This window comes from Pieris brassicae, chromosome 10, assembly GCF_905147105.1.
Source record: "Pieris brassicae chromosome 10, ilPieBrab1.1, whole genome shotgun sequence".
Classification (NCBI taxonomy): domain Eukaryota; kingdom Metazoa; phylum Arthropoda; class Insecta; order Lepidoptera; family Pieridae; genus Pieris; species Pieris brassicae.
The window spans coordinates 2816737-2843985 of NC_059674.1; the positions used below are offsets into that span (position 1 = coordinate 2816737).

The window sequence follows — 27249 nt, forward strand, 5'->3', positions numbered from 1 at the left end:
TAAAAGTACTCAATTCATTTATTTCTTATTCAATTAAATACAAAACAGTAGCATGATTTCCAAGGCTGTACTTAAATAGTGTAAATTATCACAATTGTTAATACTGGAATGTACTCAGGAGACCTTATCCCATGAGAAAAGAAGTCTAGGTCAAGTTGCATTTTTGTCATTAGGCTTGTTTTCCTTGACATCCTCCTCTTGAGTCATTTTAGCTTGCATTTTCATTAGTTCTTCTAGCAACAAGTCTGTATCCAGCACCTCACCACTTCCAGTTTGCTGCAACATTGTATTACAACTGCTTATTATAAATTATTCTTAATACAATTTTAACAAACAATAAGTGTGACACAATTCTAAAAACTAAATCAGTCTTAATGAGCATATAGCTAAAATGATACTTTATGGTAAATGTAAATATATTAATTAATAAGGGGACTTTCCTCCTATAAATAAATGAGAACTCTTACTTAAGAAATAACAGATTAGTTCAGCAATGATTTAAAATTTACTTACAAATATACTTCTTTTAAGAATTACCTGTTGTGCGCTGACTGATCTAGCCATAAGCCTCTGTAGATATTTGTCTTTGCGATGTTGTTCCCTTACACTGCGAAGCCTGTTAAAGTCTTCATCGTCATCACCACCGTCAACTTCATCCACTAAAACCATCAAATTACATTTACGTTATTATATTTCTAAATTCAACTGTGTGGAAAATGTTTGCAGTTATACCTAAAAGAGGGTAAAAACGGAAAAATTAAGAAACGAGACTTAGCGCGAACTATGACTCCCGGGCCTCGTATGTCAAACTTCAATACATTTTTGACGTACGACTCACACTGTCAAAAACATTAGACGTCATATGAGTCATGAGTCGTAGTGCGGGCTGTCCATCATAGCGGAAATTTAATGCCCTATTTCATTTTGTAATTAAACTTTAGTGGAATTGTTAAAATCTACCTCAGTTCATTGAGGTATTACAAAAAGTGAAAATTAAAAAAAATTATAACGAGAAAAATCTGCCTCAATTTTTCACATCGACGTCGTCGATCGTCGATTTATAAAAATACAAATAGGGTATATACTAAACTACATAAAAAAATAGGGTAGGGTGTTTTCCGCTTCTTGAAATACACCTTGATGAGACAAATAATACTATAAATAAGCTTACACAATGTTTGACTGCCAACCGCACTGAGTGATGGCCCAACATCGCTATCAAGCCTGGGCCGCTCCATATCTGGGAAGGAAGTCGCAGACAGACTTTTGGCTGGACTTCTGGTCCCTTCATTTGATTCCTCCCTCGCCCATTGAGATGGCGCCGATGTTGATAGACGACTGTCAGCTGAACAGATTTAAAAAAAAAATTGAAAAAAAAAAAAAGTTCATTAATAAAACTGCCAATAAAGTAGTCAAGTGAAAAGGAACGCTTAACGCTTCAACGCAATGAACAATGAAATTTTGCCGCGCGACACGATTTCGCTAAGTATGAAAATGGTTATCTTACTAAGATTGAGCCACGTATATCCATACATACTTACTATTAAACCTAAAAACTAGTCAATGTGGGACTGTATAGCGATTTGATTCATGAAAAGTGTCGCATATTATGTATTTAGTATCATCGTGGTTAAGTTTTAAAACGAATGATCATCCTCATAACAACTGCTGTGTCATTAAGGAAAAGCAATTTTCGCTCCATTAATGTGTCACGGAAACGATTTCCCTCCACTGATATCTGCTACAATAACAAATGATAACTATGTATAACAGTACAGTACAATGTTTATAGTTTTATTAGCGTTTACTTAAAATCTTGTTAAATCAAACGAACCAAAACCTAGAGGTGAGTGTTATTCCCGGCCTAAAATTATACATGGTAGAACTATTGCTTATAAAAATGTGCCAACTTTTGTATTGAAAATAAAGTTGTTATGATAATTCAAAAATATTATATGGCATGGAAACGGCTGTTCTATTTGCTAAAATATTTAGCCATACCGCCTCTATTATTATTTTTTACGCCATTTAAGTGTAACATATTATAAAATGATAATATAATACACGAATTCTGTCTGATGACCTACAGCGCATATCACTGCATTCAAGTGAAATATTTTTTATTTTAACAGGTTTACAATAAATGTTATACACAATAGGATAATGGTTTTACACATAAAATCATAAAAATTTAAACCCAAATCGAGTGTTTTGAGTCAAATGTCAGCGGCTATTAAAATTTCGTTTTTTTATAAATCTGCGCCTTTACTTTGCCTTTAAATAACGTATTGAATGTCACAAACGCATCAAATAAGGTAAGTTATATATAATTTAAATAAATTTTTTTAATTAAATTCATTCAACTTAGCAATAGTCCATCATAATGATTGTAGTTATTGAGATATCCATGAAAGTCATATTACTATATAACTTTTTTTAAAGTCCTTCCACGTATACTACACATATATACACATTCAACACGCTACTATATGCTCCTCCACTCTTGTATAGACAAGACCTTGCATACTTTGGTTTTAAGAACGCAAATAACACCTAGCAAGACCCTGCCTAGCACAGAGCACGTATCAACAATAATATTTCATACCGTTAGACAAAGGCTGCCGACTTTGCCTAATGTGAAAATAACGCGTGAAAAAGGTCGATGACCTTTGATATGACATATACAGTATACAATGAATTGTAAAAATATTATTTCTCGTTGCCAATTGTCATTTGGTTTACTTATTTTGTAACTGATGCCTTTAATTAATTTTTCAAACTTAATTTACATAAACAGTTTTGTATAATAATCAAAAGTAGACTAATGTAAAATGGCGATCTTACCGCTGAGAACAGTCAAAAACATCACACTAAGATTGGCTCAAAGAAATAATAAAAATATTTAAAATTTAGATTTTTCTTCTTGAAGGACATCATTGAAGTTTTATCGAATTAGTAATATTACTATATTTTAAGTTAAATAACAAATATTTTACATTTCTTTCTAAACACCAAATTTGCACAAAGTTACTCCTACTGGAGCGTTAACCCATTTTTATTGTACTTACTATTATTATTATATCCATTTAGATTTCAACCCGAAACATTTTTGTTTTCAGAATCAATCCTTTCCTTCAGATTAAGTCGAAAACCTTCAGTTTAAACGCAGCATTGGCTATATAAATATGTATTAATGTATTGAGCAACATCCTTACAAAGAAATATTAACTCGTAATTTTCCTATTTCATATACAACACACTAGGTCAGTGTAAAGGCCATCACGTTTACAAATTATTAGATATAATAATAACAGGTTACTTACTTGGACCATTGCTAGAGTTCCTTGAAGGCACTGTGACGGGATTACTTGGTGTCGGTGGCCCTTGGGCGAAAAGACTCATCGCTGTCGGCCTGAAAAAAAAATATAATAAAGAAAAATAAGTCGTTTCCCAAAGAGAGCGCATGCCTTTCAGGCACACCTCGCGACAGCCCAAGCCGAGATCCGAGTCTCGCAGGAGACACCTATGCACTAGTAGATGGAAAAGATCCATTCCGGCCTAGCTACGATTGCCAAAACAGCCCAATCTGAGCTGTCAACACAACAACAGCGAGATTCGATTCCAACGCAACGCACTCGAGAGCCGTCGGGCATTGAGAGTGTCCATGGGCGGCGGCCATCAGGTGAGCCTTCTGCCCGTTTGCCACCTGTTCTATCAAAAGGGGGAGAGCGCATTTGAAAGTCTTTCTTCAACTACGACTCGTAAGAACCTAAGGCATTGCAATTAGATTAGAACTTTAAACATTTTACAGTAAGGTAAGTCGCGCCTAAATGTGCGTAATACGCAGAAGTTTTTATCAATTAAATTATTTATGTTTATTTAAAAGCACTGTTTGAAGCGACACCTTCAAACTGCGCCCACAATTACTCGTCGTACAAAGACGTCATATCCTACATCGCGCTCAGGATATTTAATTCTCAACCTCAACCATCTGGACCTTCTCTGGTCCTGCCTTTAGGTCCTGTGATTTTTTCCTGTACAAATTGAAATTGGCTACAAAGACCGCGATTACTATTAGAATTTATAAAGTACTGGTATTATGCAGTTCCATACCATAAATACATACATTGTAAATACAGTAAGAGACTTATTATGATATGGTATATTAGAAGATAAACACATTATTTTGTTGTTTTTAGAACAGATAGCAAACGGGCAGGAGGCTCACCTGATGTTAAGTGATACGTGATCACTCTCAATGCCAAAGGGCTCGTACTCAACATTGCCGGTATTTTAAGAAATTGTCATCTACCTGTACAAATTCATGTTCATTTAATAGTACAATTGATTTATTACATTTTATTAACACAAAGAAATACTATATTCGGTCAATGTCACTGATTGTGTTTGCACGAAAATTAGTTTAATTATCGAGACGTGTATGTGTAATATAAAATCACGAATCGTTTGTTATACGAAGGCCAGGCAAGCCATTGTTTGCTCTAATAACGCGGGAGTAAGGATTTGGTTCCAAATAAACAGAGGCGGCCTTACCCATTGCAAGGCTCCGGGCACCAGGTCTTTACGAGGCCCTTCGTGAAAAATCTATGATGCGAAAGTAGGTCTGGTTGTTTGGTTTAGGTATTTGTCATGTTTGAGGAGAAATGCTTAAGTCATACAAATAAATGTGAGTTTTAAAATATTTTACATTGAAAGGTTTACAAAATTAACAAATACAAAATGATTTGATGATGACATTTTCAAATTGGGGATTGCGGATTTTCCTAAGGCTAAATCTTGAATTAAAGCACAATAATCTAAGGAACGACCTACATCATTCTCGATTAAAATAATAGCAAGGGCTGAAAGCCGATCTTGCGTCATTGATTCCTCAGATATGTAAGTTTAATATGAAGCCTCGAAACGCTCCTTTCAGGAGTTTAAACTCATAAGAACAGTTTATTTTGAAAATTTCTTCCGCCTTCAATTCATGAGCTTCATCTTCATCATAATCAAAATCCCTTTTTTTACGTCGTCTTCTGACTTCTTTTAACTGTCTGTCAATATCATTTTCTTCGGCTATTTTTTTAGCTGTTACAGAAATGGCTTAAAACCATTTTTTCGATAATTAGCGAGCCAATTTGTGAATGCGTCAGGGTGTTGTATAGCCACATTTGAGTTTATATCTCAAGTTGATAAAGTTTATATGTCGGGTTGATAAAGTTTATATCTCAAGTTAATGAAGTTTATATCTCAGTTTAATAAAGTTTATTGCTAAAGTTAATAAAGTTTATTGCTCAATTTAATAAAGTTTATTGCTCAATTTAATAAAATTTTTCGCTCAAGTTAATAAAGTTATCGCTCAAGTTGATAACGTTTACATCTCAGGTTAATGATGTTTATGACATTTACCATTTGACAAGTGAAACTACAAATTCATAGATACTTATTTCCTTTTCTATAGAATGGAAATCACTGAAAAAATGACACTCTGTTGTTTTTTTCTGCTAAATCTTTAAAGCTTCACATATTTCACTTAGTTGGTATTTATTGGCCTTCACCGATGCTAACCTGCACTCCCATCTAGTTTCAGAGAGTGGTTTTAGCGATAACGATTTTACATTATCATTTAAAATAGCCCACCTCTGACTTGAGCCGGCAAGTCGAGTGTACAAACTTTGTAGAAAAACAAAAAAAAAAAATTGCTTGGACCCAAAACGCTGCTGCATCTCGTAGGATGAGATTCCAGCTATCATTCCCACAAAGTAATAAATAAGCAAGTGGATTAATTTCAAGAATATGTCTCACTCGAATCTGCGTTAGACATTAACTCCTCTCTATGGCCCCTGAATGCCAAATTGTGAGAACTAAAAATTTACAAACTCTCCAACTCTCTTAACGTTGCCTTTCTGGTTCAATTTGTGACTGGGCCAAGAAGTCAATAGTGGAACAGCTTTTTAAACCATTCTCTTAATTAATCCATTTCAACATACATCTTTGTGCTGTCGACTTGATTCGTGAGACTAAAGGTAATCACTCAAATGTTTCCAATAGCAAACTCCTTAACTTGATCCAATCTTTGTATTTTCTAGTCCGAATATTCGACACGGAAAGCAGTAAATGGCATCCTTTGGGAATAAATCAACCAGCGTCTGTCAAGCTTTTCATCGTTATTATTATCTTATTATAATGATATTCACTGAATCGCCGTCCATTATCATTTACGGGAAATAAATCAACTTTAACCCGGATTGGACCACCTCTACATATAAATGATATTATCATCTCATTACTTGACTAACAGAACGGTTAATGTAGGAATAGCTGGACAGTACCATGAAACATAATTTATACACATTCATTGACTGTTTAATCGCGGATGTAACGAACAAATAACAGCTACTCCAGATTCAAAAGTCAGTAACAAATACGTAGTATTAAAAATATTGATATATATCGTTTGCGTTTAAGATATTGAAGAATTAGGTTTAATGCCCTAACCTATTAACTAAATTTAAATTTCATGTACCCTCTGGATCAGGGATCCCATCATCACATTTGTCCCTCCTTCCTTTGGCCATAGCACACCGATATCCAGCATGAGTATTATGATTAACGACCTAGGTCTGGATTGTTGCTCCTCACACTTTGTAATCAAATTTCCTTTAGTTTCTATAAGTAATGAATCTATGTACATATTTATTTGTACCAATAAATATTGTTTATATGATATACTTTTTATGAAACCTCACGACAAATGAAGCCATAGACAACTATGATTTGGTAGGTAATAAGTAAATAAAAATCGAATATATTTATAACTGTATGTACTCAATAGACATGAAGGCAAACAACATGATATGCAACCTCTATAAATAGACAAATAGAGACAATCACAATAATTATTATTTGTATCACGCAAAAGCAGGAAACAAAAAACGTTTCAAATAATATAGTTGATGATTTTTTTACATGAACCACATAAAGAACTTGTCATGGTGTAAAATTAAATATCCCTATAAGAATTTGTTGTTTCGAAGCCAGTGATTTATTTATTTATTTATTAAGGAACACCAACAGATTACATGTATACATTTTCTAATTAACAATATTGGGTTTTATTCTAGCATGCAATCTAATAATAGGTGTACACAACAGTGATGGCAAATCTCTTTGCGTAGAGATGTTTGGTCTCTCTGCATCTTCTACCGCATTTACCATGGGGAGTGTTCAGAAGAGTTGTACGGTCTAATACCTACCTACAGCTGAGTTTCATTATCGGCAAGGCAAAATACAAAATCCCATCCCTATCACCTCGACGTCCGTCGTTCCACAACTGAGCGTTTTCTAAGGCAGTTTTTGCCACGCACCACCACTATGTGGAACCAGCTGCCCACTGAAGTATTTCCGAACCAATTCGACTTAGGGTCCTTCAAGAAAAGAGCGTACCAATTCTTTAAAGGCTGGCAACGTACTTACTAGCCTTCTGGCAATGTAAGTATCTATGGGCGGCGGTATCACTTAACATCAGATGAGCCTCTCCTGCCCGTTTGCCTCCTTTTACATAAAAAAAACAAACTTCAAATACCCCTAAATCGTTTAAAACCCCGTAAAGTTTGTTGTACACTCGGTTTGAGAAGTAAATTCAAACATGCAAGTAGTAAGTATAACATTACGATCGTGGAGTGTTATAGCTATTTGATATTTCAGTTATAGCCACGCTTGGTGGTTATATTTGGTTTGGTTCTAAGCCTTATATGGTATAGATGCGAGTGTTTTTTCATAAACCTTGTATAGATGGGGGGAACACCTAAAAAAATACGTCCTAAAAACCACCTGAGAAATCAAAATTCCCCCTAAATTTGGGGGTAACAATTCGACTTAGGGTCCTAAAAAAAAAAACGTACCAATTCTTAAAAGGCCGCCGACCCACTTAACATCAGGTGAGCTATTACATTAAAAAAAAGTTGGCAGAGATTGCGATACAAAATAGATAATCGATCTGAAGCAGTCGTCCTTAGCTTAACAAGTTTTTACTCCTATTCAAGCCACGCCCACTGGCTTCCATTTCCCGTATCCGTTCTACAAATACATACTTCTAAATATACCAAAGCAAAAAACGTTTTTGTAGGTTTTTCACATCAATGTATAAATTCAAGACGAATTCAATTTTTTTCGACCAATGTTTTTGTCCCATTTGGAGTAAGCTCTCGGGGACAATTGCGTAAACGCTAAGTAATGATTTAATTACGGTAGACTCCAGACGTCCAGACAGCCTATAGACTGGCAGAAATAATTTATCAAATAGCATCAAGTCCCAGCTTTCTTGCTTTCCTGTTATAAATAAACGTAGCTTAGCTCCCACGGCGATGAGAACTTGGAGAAACTGATCGTGGTTGATTCAGAAGGAAGATCACGTGTCCCGACAATTCACCAACCAGATGGAACGATCAAGTGAAAGACTCATAGTCCTGACCTGACCATGACGCTCAGACATGAACTGCCGATTAAAGCGAGAAGGCTTCCACTGCCCCAGAGCGGAAGCTATCGGAAGTGTAATCCAGTAGGAACAATAAAAAAACTGTTATGTCGAGTTCTAGTTTTGTTTCGCGCGGTATCAAGGTTACAACATCAGCGCTACGGTAATTCAGAAAATGATCAAACTGGCATATAAAATACGCCAACATCAGTATCAATATAGGTTACATCGAGAGATTATAATTGCATTTTCTCCATATCTATTCCAAGACTTTCTCATCGGATTTTATGTCGACTTCAATGAATAAAGCTATAACATACCGTTTTAAGATGCGTTTTAAGTTAGTTGTGTACCAACTACGTCTTTACTAACTAATACTTTTATTAAAAACAAATCTTATTTATAATAATAAAAAAAAATAAAAAATATCGCGTGATGCGTCAGCCGAGCACCCCATTTTACAATTTAGTCTTGAAGATCAGAGGGTATATCATAGAGAAAACAAATCAATAGAAGATAATCAAACGAATGGAAAAATGGAGTCGAAGTAGTCAGCAGGCAATATCCTGTCGCGTCAGAGGCATCAGGCGATGTTTTCTGCACGCCAATATCCCATCAAAAATGACATCATATAATGCGGACTTCCTCTAACAATAGTATATTAGTGCAGAATTATTGTTAGTTACAGGTAAGGGTTTTCCTGTCTCTTAATTTAACATATTGTCATATTATTCATATGCAAATTATCTTATATTATATATTTTATTTAATCCACATTAAGGATATTTCAAGCTTTTAACGCTGAAAACATTTTTTATGGCAATAAGCTTTAATGTAGACAAAACAAGTATATTATTCATCGTTTTAAAACTTTACCCTGTTTTTGACGGAATTTCCTATAACCTTGAGGATGTTTACTATGAATCAAAACTTCAATCTCCATGTAACGTAAAAACGGTTTTTAATACGTATTTTTTTCGCTTACAAATACAGTTATGGATTGATTCAATTCCTACACACTTTAATCGACTTCAGAGGAGGAAGTTATCACTGTGTTATAGCGTTAGATTCTGACATTTGACTTCTTATGGCTTCCAAGTACAAATTTACCCATTTTATAATTACCCGCAAATTTCTTAGAAACTAAAAGTCATATAGATACATTCCAACTCTGGGAACAGTACAAGTTTAATTATGATCGTCTCTGACATATGGAAATTGATAATGATGATATAAAACTCGATTCAATTTTTCAAAACCGTTTCCCGTCGAAACCAATAGTCATTTTGCCTTAACTATTTATGTACGCCTCGAGTACTTTAAATATATCAGAATACAACTATGCTATATACATAGTTAGTCCATTTATGTATGCTGGATACAGTTGACACGTATGTGTAATCTAGTACGAGTATGCTAATGTGTCAAACAAAATAAATCAGTGGCGCTACATTTTTAGGTCTGGGCCTCAGATTTCTGTATCTGTTTCATAATCATTAGTCAATCTAATAGGCAAGTAGGTGATCAGCCTTCAGTGCCCGACACACAACGTCGACTTGTTGAGTCTTAAATTTCTTCACGCTGTTTTCCTTCACCGAGCGAATGTTACATGCGCACATAGGAAGTCCATTGGTGCAGAGCCGGGGATCAAACCTACGGCCTCAGGGATGAGAGTCGCACGGTGAAGCTCTAGGCACTTTTTGAGTAGGACTTAAACAAACGGCGTATGTCAGGTACTGATGACTGATCACCTACTTGCTTATTAGAAAAAACAAATAATCACGAAACAGATAAGTATGATGCTAAGACCTGATAGGTTACGCAATAGACTTACCGGATGTCCGGTCGCTTCCCCATACTGGTAATTGTGGCCTGTTCATCCACTTCTTCAATAACGTCATTCGCTATCTTCATACTTCCGCTCATAGCAGCTGCTGGTTTATTCAACGCTGGATTGCTCGCTGATACCATGAACCTGCCAACTAAACCAGAACACGGCTTACATATGTATTCGACACGATAACAATAATGTAGTGGTGCTTCAACCCTAAATGTGCCTCAGAATGCATCCGTTTCTTTGATTTTCATAGACAACTAGCTGCTGTGGTCTCTGACAGAATGACCAGCGCTGTGGTACAACTCTGCTCCTCAGCATAATGCTGAGCCAGGGCCAATTAAAACCACAGCACACGCGCATTACACAATTAAACCTTTTTCTTTAAAAAAATTGTTATCTCTCTATTATTATTATTTAATTTTTCTTTTTTATTGTTATTTTATGTGTTTCTGTGTGTGTGTGTGTTTTCTTGGAAATAAATGAAATGTAATGATCAGCTCCTGATAATCGAGACATGCCAGTTTTCTCACGGTACAAACGTGAGCCTTTTTTTGTATATAATGGCAATAGTTTTAACTTTATGCCAGTTTCAAGACACATATTCTTTCTATGGAATGATTATTATCTGTGACCTAATTCATAAATTATATTTTGCTGTAACAAAAAAGTAAACTTACTTAACCACTAATAATTCATTTTAAGTAATTTTCAAAAAGTAAAAATAATTGAGAAATTGTGGCCACTTTGTGTTCGACCGTCATATGTTTTTTAAGTTTTTAATTGCGCACGCAAATTTTTAACAGAAATATTACAAAATGAATTTTATTATTTATTTTATAGAATTAGCAGAAAATAAAATATCCTCTACGTATGTTTTTAAATGTATAAAAAATATGTTTTAATTAATGAAGAAAATTATTTTATCAAAATAGGGTTTTAAAATTTAGTAATCTCGAATAAAACATTTTCTTTACTTTTTATACATATTTATATTTATAATTATAAATGTATTGAAGTATCGTCAGATAATAACTTTTTTGTTAACAAATATTCAGTTACACAGCAGGTTAGAAACTTTTGATACAACTTTGTACCTTTCCGATCACGTTTGCATTATAATAAAAATAGACCTTTTCACCGAAAAATAATTTTCAAGCGTTCTCTGAGAACATAGAATAACTTTGTGATTAGAGAACGTCTTTTTGAATTTAGAATAAATGAGATTCTAGAAAATCCGCAAGTGTAGTATCAAAATAAGTTTTCAAGCGTACTCGGAAAACAGATTAAAAACGCGATTAGAGAACGTCAATTTTGAATTTCGAACAAAACAGAATCATGAAAATCTAATTTACACGCCATAAATATGTAACAACTGTTATCTATGTCTCACGGCTCATTATTCAAGTGTCGTCTTACAATCGTAACTGTTGCACACGATTACATCCTGATTAACCTTGAAGCTATTTTGTGTTAAACATATAATACTGACTATATTTTACTAAGTTATTATTTCAAATAAAAAATGTTTATTGTGTCTCAAATTTTACATTAAATACATGACTTGAGACAGACCCCGTAGTAGTCAGAGACACTTGTGTTGGGAAAATTATTTAATTAGAGCATTATCATTGGTCACAGAATCATGGGTTCAAATCCCGGGTTGCGCCGTTGCAACATTCGTCCTATAATAAAGCTAATCTAATATCGTTGAGAATAAAATAAATAAGAATACATAAAGTCAATATTTTATTCCTAATGATGCAAGATACTTAAAATACATACGGGAAAATTTCAAAATAATTCACCAAATTTTACCCCTTTTAATTGACTTTGACCATCACCTGTCATTTCACACTGGCACAGACCACCTTTATACATCAAAACCATACAAATAGTTTAACTTACCACCGTCAGTCTGCGAGGGCACCACCGTTCTTTGATCTTCTTTCGAGAACAGCCGTTTAAGCATAGACGTAACTGAATTTGTCCTTGTCATTGGCTGCTGAAGAGACACCATGGAGTTACTGGACCCCATGGAGTTCCTCTCATCTCTCTTGCCCCGCCTACTTCCTCTTGTGACCATAAAGTGAATGCCGGATTGCGCGTCATCGTTCATTTGCAATTGCTGTATAGATATAAATTTAATATAATTTTTTTTATAGGACTTTTGTAAATTTTTCTTTGGTTTAGAGTACCACACATTTATTAATTACACTAGTGATGGCTTCAGCGTGCGACTCTCATCCCTGAGGTTGTAGGTTCGATCCCCGGCTGTGCACACACGGACTTCCTTTCTATATGCGCATTTAACATTCGCTCGAACGGTGAAGGAAAACATCGTGAGGAAACCGGCCTGCCTTAGACCCAAAAAGTCGACGGCGTGCGTCAGGCACAGAAGGCTGATCACCTACTTGCCTATTCAATTTACAAATGATTATGATAGATACAGAAATCTGAGCCCCAGGCCTAAAAAGGGGGTAACGCTATTATAGAAACAACAACTGGAAAATGTCCCGAATTAGTCATAATAATGATTAAATCGGCACAGTTGTCCAATTGTTGAGATACCGGCAAACTTCTTGAGCATTAAACAAGGTAGTGGGGGAAAGCTTGCGCATCGTACACAGCGCGGTACGCAAACGCCAACTGATTTACCAATCACGAGATCGATATTTTTTCAAGAAGTTTGCCGGTATCTATATTTACCCCGTTTTAACCAGTTTCATATAAGTCTTTGCAGCACACACTGCAGTCTCTAGTGTCGCTTATGACATCTTTACATCAACTTTAGTATTTGCCATAAACGATCTGTTTCTTTATCATACTTAAACAAATGACAATCACAAATCGTTAAAGGACTTTGTATATGACGAGAATTTTTGTAATTATAACATCAATTGAGAAAATAATACAACTCACAATCTAAATATAAACATAGCATCAGCAAGAGATTAATACTTCACCCACGTTTGTTAAGAGTGGATTGAACACAAATTTGATTCTGTTTATTTTAATACATGTGACTGAACCATTTTCAGCTGCATTGTACATAATTTTATTTACGTTACCGAGACATTTGCCGAGAATATCTAGGTTCGGCAACCAACGAAATCGGCAATGAAAATTAAAAAAAAAAACTTATAATTGCTAATTACATAATTCCTTTTGCGTGTACCTCTACGAGTCCAAAAATAATACGCGAGTACAATTTAAATCGACTAAGTATCTGTTTTTTTATTGTTGAATAGAGTAGAATATTTTAAAACATTCAAATGTGTGTTCAATCATAAAGATTAAAAAACAAATAAAACTGAAGGTTAACAAACATGTTATCACAAGACAAAGAAGATAAACATGTCTAAAACTAGTCCACAACCTGGCATTTTTTTTAAATATCTGAACCCAAGTGTTATCGCCAGCTATCTAAACCTATGTTAGTCAGAGCTGCCAAATAATAACCGTATCTTGATTAATCATAATAAAGTATTAGCGGAACTGATACAACGTATTGTATTGATAACATTCATTACATATAAACAATGTCTTCCTGATGTAGTTTTAATAGCCTATTTGACAGTATGAAAATCATTACTGAGAATAATCTGTATAATACAATAAAAAGCGTTATGGAGTCTGTTTTTGAACGAAATAACTTGACACTTGTTGCGTAAGTGTCAGTCACCGATGCGACGCCATCTTGCCTAACGCGTTTTGGCGGGATCTTCAAATTATGAATGTAATAATAACGATAGGTTCTATACTAATAAATCTAATCGTTTTATCGATTTTCCTACTGCATACATTATCAAGGGTATAAAGCCAATGATCACATCCATGACAAGTTCATCAAAATTAAATTTTTAGTCACATTCACACAATTTCTTCAAACAAATTCATGCATCAATTAAAGTATAGTTCAATTTTAAGAAATCAACCTAACCAGTTTTTTAATTGCAGGAAGAGGTTATACAATTAGACGTGTATATCTTTTGCAATTGCAATTTTTTTCTGGGCACACAGGCAGGAAGCACGATTGTGTTATGTCCAGAACTCTTTTCGTTCTGAAAGACAAGTTGGTTCGGAAATACTTTCGACAGGTGTTTCCACTATAGCGGCGGTTTCGTTTTCTATAAATGCGAGTGTTATGCTTTCTTAGTTTCACTTACTCAGATCCCGAGCTATAAATTAATTTTGTATCTTTAAAATTGTATGTAAGATCTACCGAATCGAAACCTCAATCGTTGCGAAAGGACCCTAACAACAATTAAGACAGACCAAAACCTGCATGAACCCTTTCCATGACAACCTGGCAGCCCCTAGAACACTGCTAAGCCACTGCTCCATGCAGCATGCTTATAGAAAATTCTAACCTCGGGTGGAGCGAACTTGTAACTCACGGTGTTAGATGGCATCATCTCGTCAATTTTCACACTTGAGGGGTTTATTGTGACCATACTCCGTTGGCGTAGTGGGACAGCCACGCGGGCCGTCGAAGGTTCTGGATGCTCTTCACGCTGGTTCTCAGTTGCTATCGTGTATGGCAGTTCCGATGGGAACACCGCGTCCCAGTACTGATCTTTAACTAATTCTGGATGCTCATGGTGCATTTCGTCAACGATCATATATGATACCTACAATTAAAATTGATTTAGACTTTATGGTATATACCAGATATATAATATTCGCTTCTATAGAAAATAAGTTTTGTTAACCTAAATTAAGCTGAACTAAATTATAACTTTCGTTTCATTGTAAAGTATTTCAAATAACATTACATTATGTCTCTGGTATTTAGCAGAAAATATTTTTTAGTCGCCAAAGATATTTTTTTAGCGATTATATTATATTTGAATTTAATTTTACTAAAAGTAGTTACTTTGAACGTAATTTATGCGATATAACACATTTTACATTGTCTTTATTTAGTAGCTCCATAATCCACTTGAAAATCCTCAAACGTCTCCTCCATACCCTCAACGTAACAACTATCCATTGCGACTACTTCATTTCAAGTATTTACCTGCAAATTTCTGTCAATCAGCCAGTTAACTTCAAAGTCGTCATCATCTTCTCCAAAGGGATTTATCAGCGACTCGGCGACTTTAAGCCATCCCATGTAGAAGAAGAACTCTAATGTCGTAAATATGGGAAAGTACAGGTCTATATTACTTATATAGACCGATTCACTATGGGACTGCAATTTGTGGTCTACCCATTGACTACCCAATGCTGAAGTTATAAAATATGAGTATACAGCTATAGTTACTACCTGAAACGAATGTCAATGAATGAATACAGGAGGCCTAGTATCGAATTCTGATCAAAAATAATTAATGCAATATAAATACACACTTGTTGGTAAATAAGAGTCACTAGAAAATGTGATATAATAAGAACATCTATAAAAATAATAAGTTAGCTATTTAGAATTGTTGTCAAACTTATAGTCCAAATACTCGCCCAGGCTACAAAGGCACACATTAAAAATTAGCATTACACGGAATTGATCTATAACTTCTGAACGATTACTCGATTAGGTTATCAACTTAGATTCCTAAATCAAAATCACAAAGAAAGGAATCTAAACACAAATGAAAGCAAAATTCAAACACATTTGGGAGTCTCTTTCATACAGGTAAATTCAGATTCGAGACTTACACTACTGTAACTCATATTGAATTATGTATCTTATCCTAATAAGAAGCGCCGAAAACTGATCACAGAAATGATTTTAATTAAATACTAGCTGATGATGTGTCGTCATAGTGATCTGTGAGGGTATTTTGAAATAAGTAAAGAGTTTTCTGTTATAATTTCTTTAGCTTATAATAAATGTAATATCATATATAGATAAGTTTATTAAGTGTTTAGCCATAATAAGATTTAAGTAATAAAAACGTTATATTAAGTATAAAAATGTTTTAAGAATATAGTTTTCGTTCATTCGATGAATCTTGTAGTGAGCTTCGTAATTGTGTTTTAAACTATAGATCAGTCAAAAGCGTTTACGACGACATCGTTTAGAACAACATACCGGTTATATTGACCATTATCAAAGGCTAAATTCTATGTACGTATTAGGTACTTAATAAGAACTGTTACGACTATCGGTATTTACGACCAAATATGAGTAGTACCTTCGATATCGTTGAAATAGATTGTGACTGTACTAACGTTTTAAAAGATACGAAAAAACGCCCTACAGTAACAAAATACAATTAAAAAACTCACTATAAATTACAACTTGTCACGTGAACTTCCCACAGTTCATAGCCTTGAGGCATAAAAGTTCATTTCCATTTAATTGGATTAATTCTTGACACGAATCCATTACATTTAGCATTCGAAAGATTTATCATGAATGATTCAGCTGTATACGAGCGTAATGTGTATGAGTACAATTTGGGAAACCCCAAATTTAATCACGATCTTTATGAAATAATTATCATTATCAAAAAATATTTTAATTACATATTTGCGATAGTCATACCAACGTAAGATGTTCTTACACAAAAACATATTTTCTCTTATTCACAAGCTCAATCAAAATAAAACAACAGATTAAAACACAACATATATAAAAAGGAATACAATTTATAATTAGTGTCTGAAAATTGTTTTAAAGATAAGAATAATTTTATTAAAGAGAGAACACTTAGGTAAATAGAAGAATTAGAAGAGACCATAGAGAACTAACTTAAGTTAAACGAATAATGTTCTAATTTGTTAGCTGCGTTTTAGTTCGTTAAACTTGCGACCATGAGGAGTGGTACACAAATAGATATTTGCATGCGTCTGTAACCCATTAATGGACGTATGTGTCGCAGCCATCTAGATTAATAAGCCGTTCAGTTAACAGCCTAGCCTTTTAACCAAACTGCGCCGTTTAAATAGCGGCCTGAAAGATTTAGCCGTAAAGTTTGTAACAATGTTAACAAACCTGGCTAAGTTAAAAGGCTAAGCTACTATTTGAACGGCTTATTAATCTAGTTGGCTGCCACAAGAGTTCAAGACAATGACGGCTACTTGTTTATATGAAACAGATACAATTCTCCTATGGGGTTTCACTCATTCCAAACACTCAAACCAAAGGATAATCTATAAATATTGAACGCTTGATCAGTAACATGACTACGTCCGTCAAAAACAAATGAATCAAGACATACGAAGGTTTATCGAGTCTCAAATCTAAGACAGTCTTACCTGCGTATAAACAAGGGGTACACTGATTGTATCATAACTCAGGAGCAAACCAGCTTGCCCTCTAAACTTATTCAGTTCATCAATTATCGTCTTAACAGCGAAATCGTCCCTAATCCGACCTTCCTTCCGCGCCCTCGTCACAATACTTGTAGCCCATACAATCGGCAACCTAAAAACTGAGAAATTATCAAACCTAGAAAATTCATTTCCACACATTTAAAGCAATAAGCCGGTGCGTACTTTGTTAATCCTTGGTGCGTTGCCACACATCGTTAGCGACGACACTTACGCAATAATCAGCATTAACTTACGGTACTAGAAATATGTCATACCAATGCTTGGATGGTTTAGGAAACTTTTGATTAAGATTGTCTAATATACTCTTTTCGTTGTCTATTAGGAGGCCCGCCTCGACTAGGTTGTCGAGGGTCGGGAAGCGCTTTTTAACCCTTGGTGATATCATAGTTAGTACCATTGTTAGACAAAGGCACACATATCGAAGTATTGTACGTCGCATTAGACGGCCTCTTTCATCCTGAAAACAATCAAAACCATTTCGCACAAATAAAAGATCATATTGAGGAAAGACATCGTTTCTTAAAGAAATATGTGGAAACAGCTGCCCACTGAAGTATTTCCGAAGCGATTCGATTTAGGGTCCTTCAAAAAGAAAAGAAAAGAATTCCATTTACCAAGTCGTCTAAGAACAACTTGGATAATAAAATGGACTTGGAAATATAACTTTAGACAATACAAATTCGAGGATAGAAACTTCAAACACATATTTTGTTTACATGTGTTTTTTTTTATATAACAGGGGACAAACAGTCAGGAGGCCTATCTGATGCTAAGTAAGAACACAGAGACTTACATTGCCAAAAGGCTCGCAAGTGCGTTGCAGGCCTATTTATATTACTATATATTAATTTTGTATGAATATTTTTTAAAATGGATGGAAATTATCGCAAATAATACTTCTAGAAAGGTCAAGGTGAACCATAAAATATGTCGAATAATAACCTTGAACAGTTCACACTATTTGGATTTTAGGTTAAAAATATTTATTTATTTTTACCATTACAGATCACTCCAAAACGGTATTTATATACATTTACATCACATACACATAAAATATAATAACACACAAACAGTCCAGGGTCGATAATTTCTTTTCTTCTCAGAAAATCAAGAAAGAAAAAAAGAAAGGAAATAAGTAGTAGTAGTAAGTAGATGGTATATATATATATACCATCGGAAAGTAGAGATTTCAACGAACAGAAAGCACACCAACTTTTTGAAAAAAACTGATATTTTTAAGGGTTAATTTTCGATTCAAAATAAGATGAAAAAATAAATATTTCAAATCAAATAAATTAAAGCGTATTTTGGACATAAAAAGGTAAGCTTTCACCAAATTTCGTAGATTTTTTTTTGTAAAAGATAAAAATAAAAAACCAAGACTTGGTTTTTTTTAATTTTTCACGTACATTTTGAGGTTATGCAAAAAAAGTGTAAATACAAAAGTTATAGATCTTTTTATTATCTACAACTTTGCTGTTAGACTTTTCCCTATAGGACTTTTAGTTTTGCCGGAAATCGAGGTAAACCGTATTTTTTCCTTAAAAACACACCCCCGACCTCAGATCGCCCGAAAATTATTTTTCCTTTCATTTTTATAATATTCTTTTCCTTTTCCAATGGGTTTCATCCTACTATTATAATTTTTTTCACCATTTATTATTTTTAAAGGCTCCCCGGTCTAGTAATAGATTAAAATATTTACAATAACAATATTCCTTACAGTGTAGGAACTGACATTTAAAAAGTCTGTTAATCTATGCAGTTCATTAAATTATTCCATATGAAGGTTAGTTCTAAAGGTACTGTTATACAATGAAATATTCCGAACGAAATCAGACGAAGATAACAATCCCGTTGTTATAAATGTACTAATGAGGCCCTAATTAAAATCCTAGAACAAATGACTGACGGATTCGTCTTTCAACCATTTCGCAGATAACACGGCGGTACTTTTACAAATCCCTTGTTATCAACCCATCTAAGATTAGTTAGTAGACTAAGGACAGAGTTTTATCAGTATAGATATTTAAAATATTATCATTGCAGTCTTGAATCAAATAATTTGTAGAATGATGTCATGTCACCCAGGTATTGGGTATGTAGTACTGAATGGTATTACAAATTGTTTACTCCTGTCATTTTATAAGATTATGTAATAGGTTTAAGAGATATCGCCCATGTGACATTGATGTAATATATAATAATATTTTTGCTATGTATAAAGAGGGCGAATGAATATTTTTTAATATAATCATACCTGAAGTAGGTTCGATACCCGGATGGGCACCAACGGAGTTTCTTTCTATATGCATTTAACATTAGTGTAAAACATCGTGAGGAAACCGGCCTGCCTTAGATCCAAAAAGTCGACGGCGTATGGCCACAGGCTGATCGCCTACTTGCCTATTAGATTGACAAATGAAATATACAGAAATATGAGGCCCAGATCTAAAAAAGTTATTGCGCCACTGATTATTTTATTACTAATCTTTTGTAGTTTACATTTGCTTTTTTCTTAGTAGGAGTGTAGTATTTTTTGTAAATTTATTTTCATCGTAATTGTCATATATATGTTATTAAACACATATATGTAACTTATACTGTTTGCGGTTTATAAAATAATATTCTTATACCTTCTTGTATCAAAGTAACAATCTACCAAAAACATACAAATATCTTTCGACTAAAGTTTTTAAAAATCTACTTAAAATACTTTTGGAAAAATATATTAACTATAAATAATTGATGATATATATATATATATATATATATTCGGATCTTATATTATTTTATCACAACATCATCAAATAATCTAAGAGATAAAATAAAAATTGATTATGACGATATTATTGATATAAAACATAAAATTCTACGTTTTAAGCAAGGCAAGATTGCACGCGATTAAGTGGCAAAATATGCCAAGTTCAGATAATATTTTTGCAAATAAATTATTATTATAAAAATAAACTATACTTTCTTGTATGGCTAGTTCTTCGACTAGTAGACTAACTAGAAATTCCGTATAGAGAATTTCTAAACTTGGAATCTGTCATGGAAAATAATCTTATCTTATAAACAGTAAAATTTGTGAAGGTTGATGGAGATATTTGTTGAACGCAATTTTGAGTGTTTAATTACGTACTAATATTAAATAACTTCATATATTATTTTTGCTATACAATCTGTAGTGTAGGTAATCCCGTTGCCATGGTAATTTTTATGACTCAACGGTCTTAAGACATTTGCAAATAAATGACATCTCATAGGCCGTTAATATTTTTTTATTCCTGTATAAAAAATACAGTATAAAGTGGCGCTATAACCTCTTTAGGTTTGGGCCTCAGATGTCTGAATCTGTTCCATGATCATTTTAAAATCTAATAGGCAAATAAGCCTTCAGTGCCTGACACACGCAGTCGTCTTTGTGGGACTAAAGCGGGCCGGTTTCCTCACGATATTTTCCTTCACTGTTCGAGCGAATGTTAAATGCACATACAAAGATACACCATTGGGCATCAAAACTACGACCTCAGGGATGAGAGTCACACGCTGAAGCCACTAGGACAACACGGCTCTGTAGTAAGAATACAATGTATATTTTCCATTGACAATTTTTACAGCGTTACCGCTTCGTGTTACACTAATATTGTTATACTTTTTTTGTCCTGCCCGGTTTACGTTTTGACCTCTCAATCGATTTGAGGCGGTGACCAAAATTGGTTACGTAATTTGTCTACGCGCCTATATCTTTTGCGCTAGTATTAATCCTAAATATTATGAATAAAGTTGTCATTTATAAAATCCCAATATGAATTAATATCTAAGTGATGTGATAAAAGTGGTAGTATCGTAAAAACCTTGGGGTAGAAACACTAATAAACTATATAAATATAAAGCCAGTTCTTTTTTAAGACCCGCTAGCTAGATAGCCTGGCTTAGCACATGATTCTCAATCTTGCGGTCGTGCGTTCTCGGACCCTGGTTATCTTTTTATAGATCAGCGAGCAAACGCACTGGAGGTACACCTGATGTTAGGTGATACCGTGCCAGGATCCGGATGGACACTACATGTAAGAGGACTCGCGACTGCGTTGTGGGCTTTTAAGAATTGGTACGCTCTTCGCTGAAGGACCCTAAGTCGAATTGATTCGGAAACACTTCAGCTGATTCCAGAAAAAAATCTCTTTTCTTTAAAAAAAAATCAAGAATACAGAAACAGTTGGGCGAAGCAATAACAGCCTTTGATTAAAAAGAAATCAATGGCGCTACAACCTTTTTAGGTCTGGGCCTCAAATTTCTGTATGTTTCATCATCATTTGTTAATCGAATAGGCAAGTGATCAGCCTCCTGTGCCTGACGCACGCCGTCGACTTTTTGGGTCTAAGGCAAGCCGGTTTCCTCACGATGTTTTCCTTCACCGTTCGAGCTCATTAAATGCGCACATAGAAAGAAAATCCATTGGTGCACAGCCGGGGATCGAACCTACGACCTCAGGAATAAGAGGCGCACGCTGAAGCCGCTAGGCTAACACAGCTCGTTGCCTTTGATTTTAATCGAGTTAAATTTCGACTCTTGCACAAGATTGTCTTTTATTTTGTTTTTAATCCTATTTTCAAACAGTTCCCTCACCTGACCGTGGATTGATGCAGAAACAAAGACCGCTATTGAATCAGGCCAAGGAATCGTCGTGTATTGATTCCACCAACGGTTCATTACAACTGTTACATAGAAACCCAGCACGAATGACAAAGGTATGACATTCCCATGAAAACTGCAGTAGTTCACGACACCTTCAAACATTCTGAAACAACGTTAATCACATTCACTTGCTACCCTAGTAGAGTTGCCACACGTATTTCAGGCAATCTATAATTTATGACAACAATAAAATACACGAAAATACTTTATTTTGCATGATCTTTAGTGGGAGATATTTTCTCGTTAAACGGAATTTATCGATTTGCACTCCAGAAAACTTTTTACTTTTTTTCTTGTGTATTATAATTTATAACCAATGTTCTTTAAAAAAAAGCTGGCAACCTCTACCCTAGTAAAGAAAAAGAAACTGACATGTGTCACTCACGTGTCGATTACTCTATTAAAACTACTCCAAAGACTCCTTTCTCAAGAAAGAAAAAGACGAAACGGTAACGCCTGTGTTTTTTTTTTGTATACGGGACGCCCAAAGGGCAGTCGTCATGGTAACCCATTTTAGTGTGTAAACAATTGAAGGTCTTATCCTTCAGGGAGTCGATTCTACATTTCCCTAGTTAATTCAAGTTTGAAAGTCGACGAAACGAAAAAGCGTTTTTACAGACACACAAATTCATCAGACTTCAGCTGGGAGAAAATGAGTTAAGAAGCATTATACCTATGTAACTGTTTTTTGCTTCAAAAATATTCATAATTAACATGACATGAAAAAAAAAACATCTAATTTTATAATTGAATTAAATTAATTTCTTATTTATTTTTCTGTTCATCTATTTTAAAGTTTATACACTATACATAATGCTTCCTATCTCATTTTCTTCCACATTAAATCTTATGAATGTATGTGTCTGTCTCTTTTTATTATCGCCTTTTTGTCGACTTTCAAATCACAACGATGATAGAGAAGTTTTCACTTACAAATAACGTAGCAGTGTAAAATGTATTTGATAGTATAACGATAAAAGCCTCCAAATATTCACCTTTTCGATTCTTCATCTAGTAGCAGTCGATATATTAAATTCAAAAAGTAATATAGAAGTAAAAATACAAGAAGATCCAGCCATATTAATTTGTAAATACTTCCACGCCATCTGTAACAATACAAACAAATTATCTATTATTTTATTTACCTTCGAAAAAGATCTATATTTTACAAACTATATACACTAGCTGACCCCCCAGCCCATGTATATTATTTATTTATTAACACTTCGTTACACTACAATATAAAAAAATGAACATAATTAAATAAAAAGGAGGGCAACTGGCGGCCTTATCGCTTTCGAGCTATCTTTTCCAGGCAACCACTGTACTTACAGAAAAAAATGTATTAAATTACATAAGATAAGCAAAAATACATATTATACACAGTTATTAAGACAAAACTAAACAGGAACAAAAAAAACCAACTAAACTAAAAAGATGATACATTAAATATAGAAACTAAAAAGGAAAAAAAATATTTTTCCTTTTAGTACAATAAAAATAACCTATCTACTATAATAAAAATAGAGGTTCATCGCAGAGGGGTGACAATTAAGGGTTGTATGTATGGTGTATCATTAAAAAATAAAAACCAAATATTATGTCTAAAAATTAAAAAAGAAAATTTGGGATGGACGTCTTATCTCTTAGGGGTTTGAAATATATACGAAACGTTGCGAACATTGAGACGCGAGAATTTTATATATATTACAGATATACAGTCATGTATATGAAGCCAGTTCTTCAACAGCCGTCCTAGACTGGCAAGGCATATATGACTCTCAACATTGCGGTTATGAATTCTCGTATCACGGCTTTATTTATATTATATATATAACAAACTGACAGGAGGCTCTTCTTGTTAAATGCTCCCAAGTGCGTAGACGGTCTTTAAGAGGTTCAAGCATTCATCTACGAAATTGTTAACACTACTTTGTTTTGAAGATAACTAACAGAATTTCTAGCAATATTTACTTATTTTAAATACTTCTTTTCAGCTGTGTTGATAAATGATAAAAAATACATACTAAATAATAAGTACGCGCGGTAATATATATCTGCTTTAAATTTATTGGTACGCAGCTATAATGCTAGATTTGTTGTTGTTTGACGTATAAATGATTGAATGATTTGCCAAATAAGGAAATTAACAAAATTAATATATAATTAAATATCATCACTACAGGGATAACTGCGAAAATCAGTTTAATAGGAAATCCATAGTACATCACAATATTAGTGTATGTAGCAATTCTCAAGGTCACGAATGGATTGCAAATGAGTTTATTTTTAAGTATTCCTTCAAATTAGCGCGAAAAGAATGACTCAAACTATTCGGAAATGCCACTTCCTGACGATTTAAACGCCAGCGTTTACACTAGATTAATTTGTTATCATTTTTGTTTCGTATATACGTTTGTTCGCTTCTCATTGTGTAACCCTTCTTACAAAACAGCTAAGAGTTTTTAGTGTTTGATTTACTCCAAAATAAGAAAGAGGTTTCACATTTCGACTTTATGGCACCGATTGCCAAACATTACACTTACTTGAAACTGGCATAATATATTTAAAAAAAATTTACTCTAATAGGATTGTCTTACCTCTTATAAATTAATTATCGTTCAATACAATTAAGAAATATTGAATACTTGTTGTAATATTTGGTTATTTATTTTTATTATATAATTATCAGGTAGACATGAGGTTTGTTTAATTTATTTACTACCGTATTTAAAATAATTTATATTACACGCGATGTTTATGACCGATAATATGTCAGTTACCCAAAACCGGGTATACCCGAGATAACAAGGTTTTCAACATATTTTAGCTATGTAAAACTGTTCGCTACAAAACAAATATTTATCTCAAAGCAAAAGCAAAGCATACAATCTCGATACTTTTATGGGAATGACGACCGTGGGTGCGGAAAATGACGTCATTTTGATTAATGATTAGTTAGCATACATTGTATTTAACTGACGCAGCTGCCATTCACACTGTGTACACATGGGTTATCTAAAAATCATACTTCCTGAACATACGTAAAAATATGTTCGTCAAAAAACTTTTTAAGTGAAGAAATTTATAATTTATGTATCGAATCACTATGGTTGACTCGCCTTCATGGTAACAAACTACACTGTTCAACCTACTTGTCTTAAAATATGAATGAACCAGACGCAGAACATTGCCTGCTTTATGGCCTCTTTTCAGAATAAATGCATGGAAAAAAACACAAACGGGTCTAATAAGGAAGGAATACAAAATGCATTGCACTGAATTCTTAATATCCCTTGCCTCGTCGGCATGGCGCCGTCTAAAACGGTAGACAGGTCGGCGACGTAAAATAACAACCTACATAAATTCCCCCTAGTAATAAAACATAAGTTTAAACCATTGATACAAGTGTGTGTTCATAATATGTATTGGTGTAAATTAATAGGAAAGTTTCTAGAAGAGTTTGTTGATTTTGACATTTAAGTTATAATTTCTATTTTTGACGAATAAAGATATTAAAAATAAGTAAAACAAGTTTATATAAGTTGATATAAATGAAGTGACTCGCAGACTCAAATCAGCATTTGTGGTTTTACATTTTTTCATTGGTTTTACATTTACATTCACAAAATCAGCGTATTGTTTGTAACAGAAATAAAAATTACCATTTACTTAAGGCTGTTTCTATAATAGATTTTAATAATTTCAGTTTTGAATAGAGCTAATATTTTTAATATTAATTTGATGAAATTGTATATATGAGATATTGTTTAATTTGTGTAAAACAATTAAACAATATCTTGTCAAAATAAACTTTATACAACTAATGAAAACATTTTATAGTTAAATTCAGTTCTGTCTCAACTACAAAGAGACCATATACCTATATAAACTATATTTCTTATTTGTAATGTCAGATGTATATTTCCTTATTTATTTATTGACTTTTGTGTTATAGTATTTCTAATGAAATCTTTATAATTAATATAAGTAAATAATAAATCATAACTATTTTTTTTTGTTTGTGTTAGTTTAACATGAGATAATAAATTTTGCATTGAGAACTTTGATTTGAAACTGTTTAAATATTTAAGACAATACTAACTGATTTTTTCAAGTAAAAATACTTGGACTTAAATTACTTTGAAATGTTGAATAAGAAGAAGCCGCGGGTGGTACGATAAAAAAGTAATGTTACCTGTTTAAAACTTTAAGAAAAGTTCCAAATCCGCGACAGGTCGCTACATCCCCAGTGTAAGTAACAGTCATTTTTAACAGTACCGATAATTGTTTCAAAATATATAAGCACTTATTAAAATATCACAGCATTTTCACAGAAGTTTACACAGTTAAAACAATTATTATAATTAACGTTAACATATTAATAAAAATCTAGTTCTCATCATAATTAAAAACAAATATTACTCTTTATTAGCTGTATAAATTTTACTGCAATGCACCAATAAAATACCAAGCTAAAATCTAAACAAAACACAATACAATACACACTTCCAATCACAATAACAGAATACTGACTGAAATTTTTAGAGAAATCAGAGAGTAGTGAACCACAGACTAAAACTGTATCATTTGTAAAATATAACTGTCAACAACAAAACAGATTAAAAACAGTTGTTTTACAGATCCATCCATACACATAAAAAAATCTTAACATTATCTAATATGTTTTAATGCTATCATTACTAATAATAAATACTTAAAATATATACTAGTGTTAATAATGTTTAATAAAGGACACATTACCTAAAAATAACCGATTACACTATATTAATATCGATAATACAAATATAAGCACAAAGGAAGGCACCACACTATTACGCGATTTGTGATATTCATTGAAATCTCATGTTGTACGTATGAATACTAAAAATATTGACTGAATATAAATCGTTTATTTATAACTATATATGAAGAATTTAAACCTAATTCT

At 33.4% G+C, this 27249-nt stretch overlaps 1 protein-coding gene across 3 annotated transcripts; it reads right to left on the reverse strand.

The window, feature by feature from the left end:
- LOC123715119 (bestrophin-4) lies at positions 1-26812 on the reverse strand. Of its 3 annotated transcripts, none has more exons than XM_045669954.1 (13): positions 26497-26812; positions 23294-23404; positions 22230-22401; positions 17852-18054; positions 17520-17688; positions 15337-15585; positions 14687-14947; positions 12222-12441; positions 10314-10461; positions 3324-3412; positions 1172-1345; positions 538-659; positions 1-276 (listed from the first exon to the last, which is right to left on the reverse strand). In XM_045669954.1, exons 1-13 carry the CDS (start codon positions 26565-26567, stop codon positions 151-153), a joined length of 2115 nt encoding a protein of 704 aa, XP_045525910.1. In that variant the 5' UTR covers positions 26568-26812; the 3' UTR covers positions 1-150. The 3 variants fall into 3 exon arrangements, with proteins under 3 accessions (XP_045525910.1, XP_045525911.1, XP_045525909.1); XM_045669955.1 differs by having other exon boundaries at positions 14714-14947; positions 17831-18054; XM_045669953.1 differs by having other exon boundaries at positions 17831-18054.
- Between the last annotated feature and the right edge of the window lie 437 nt (positions 26813-27249).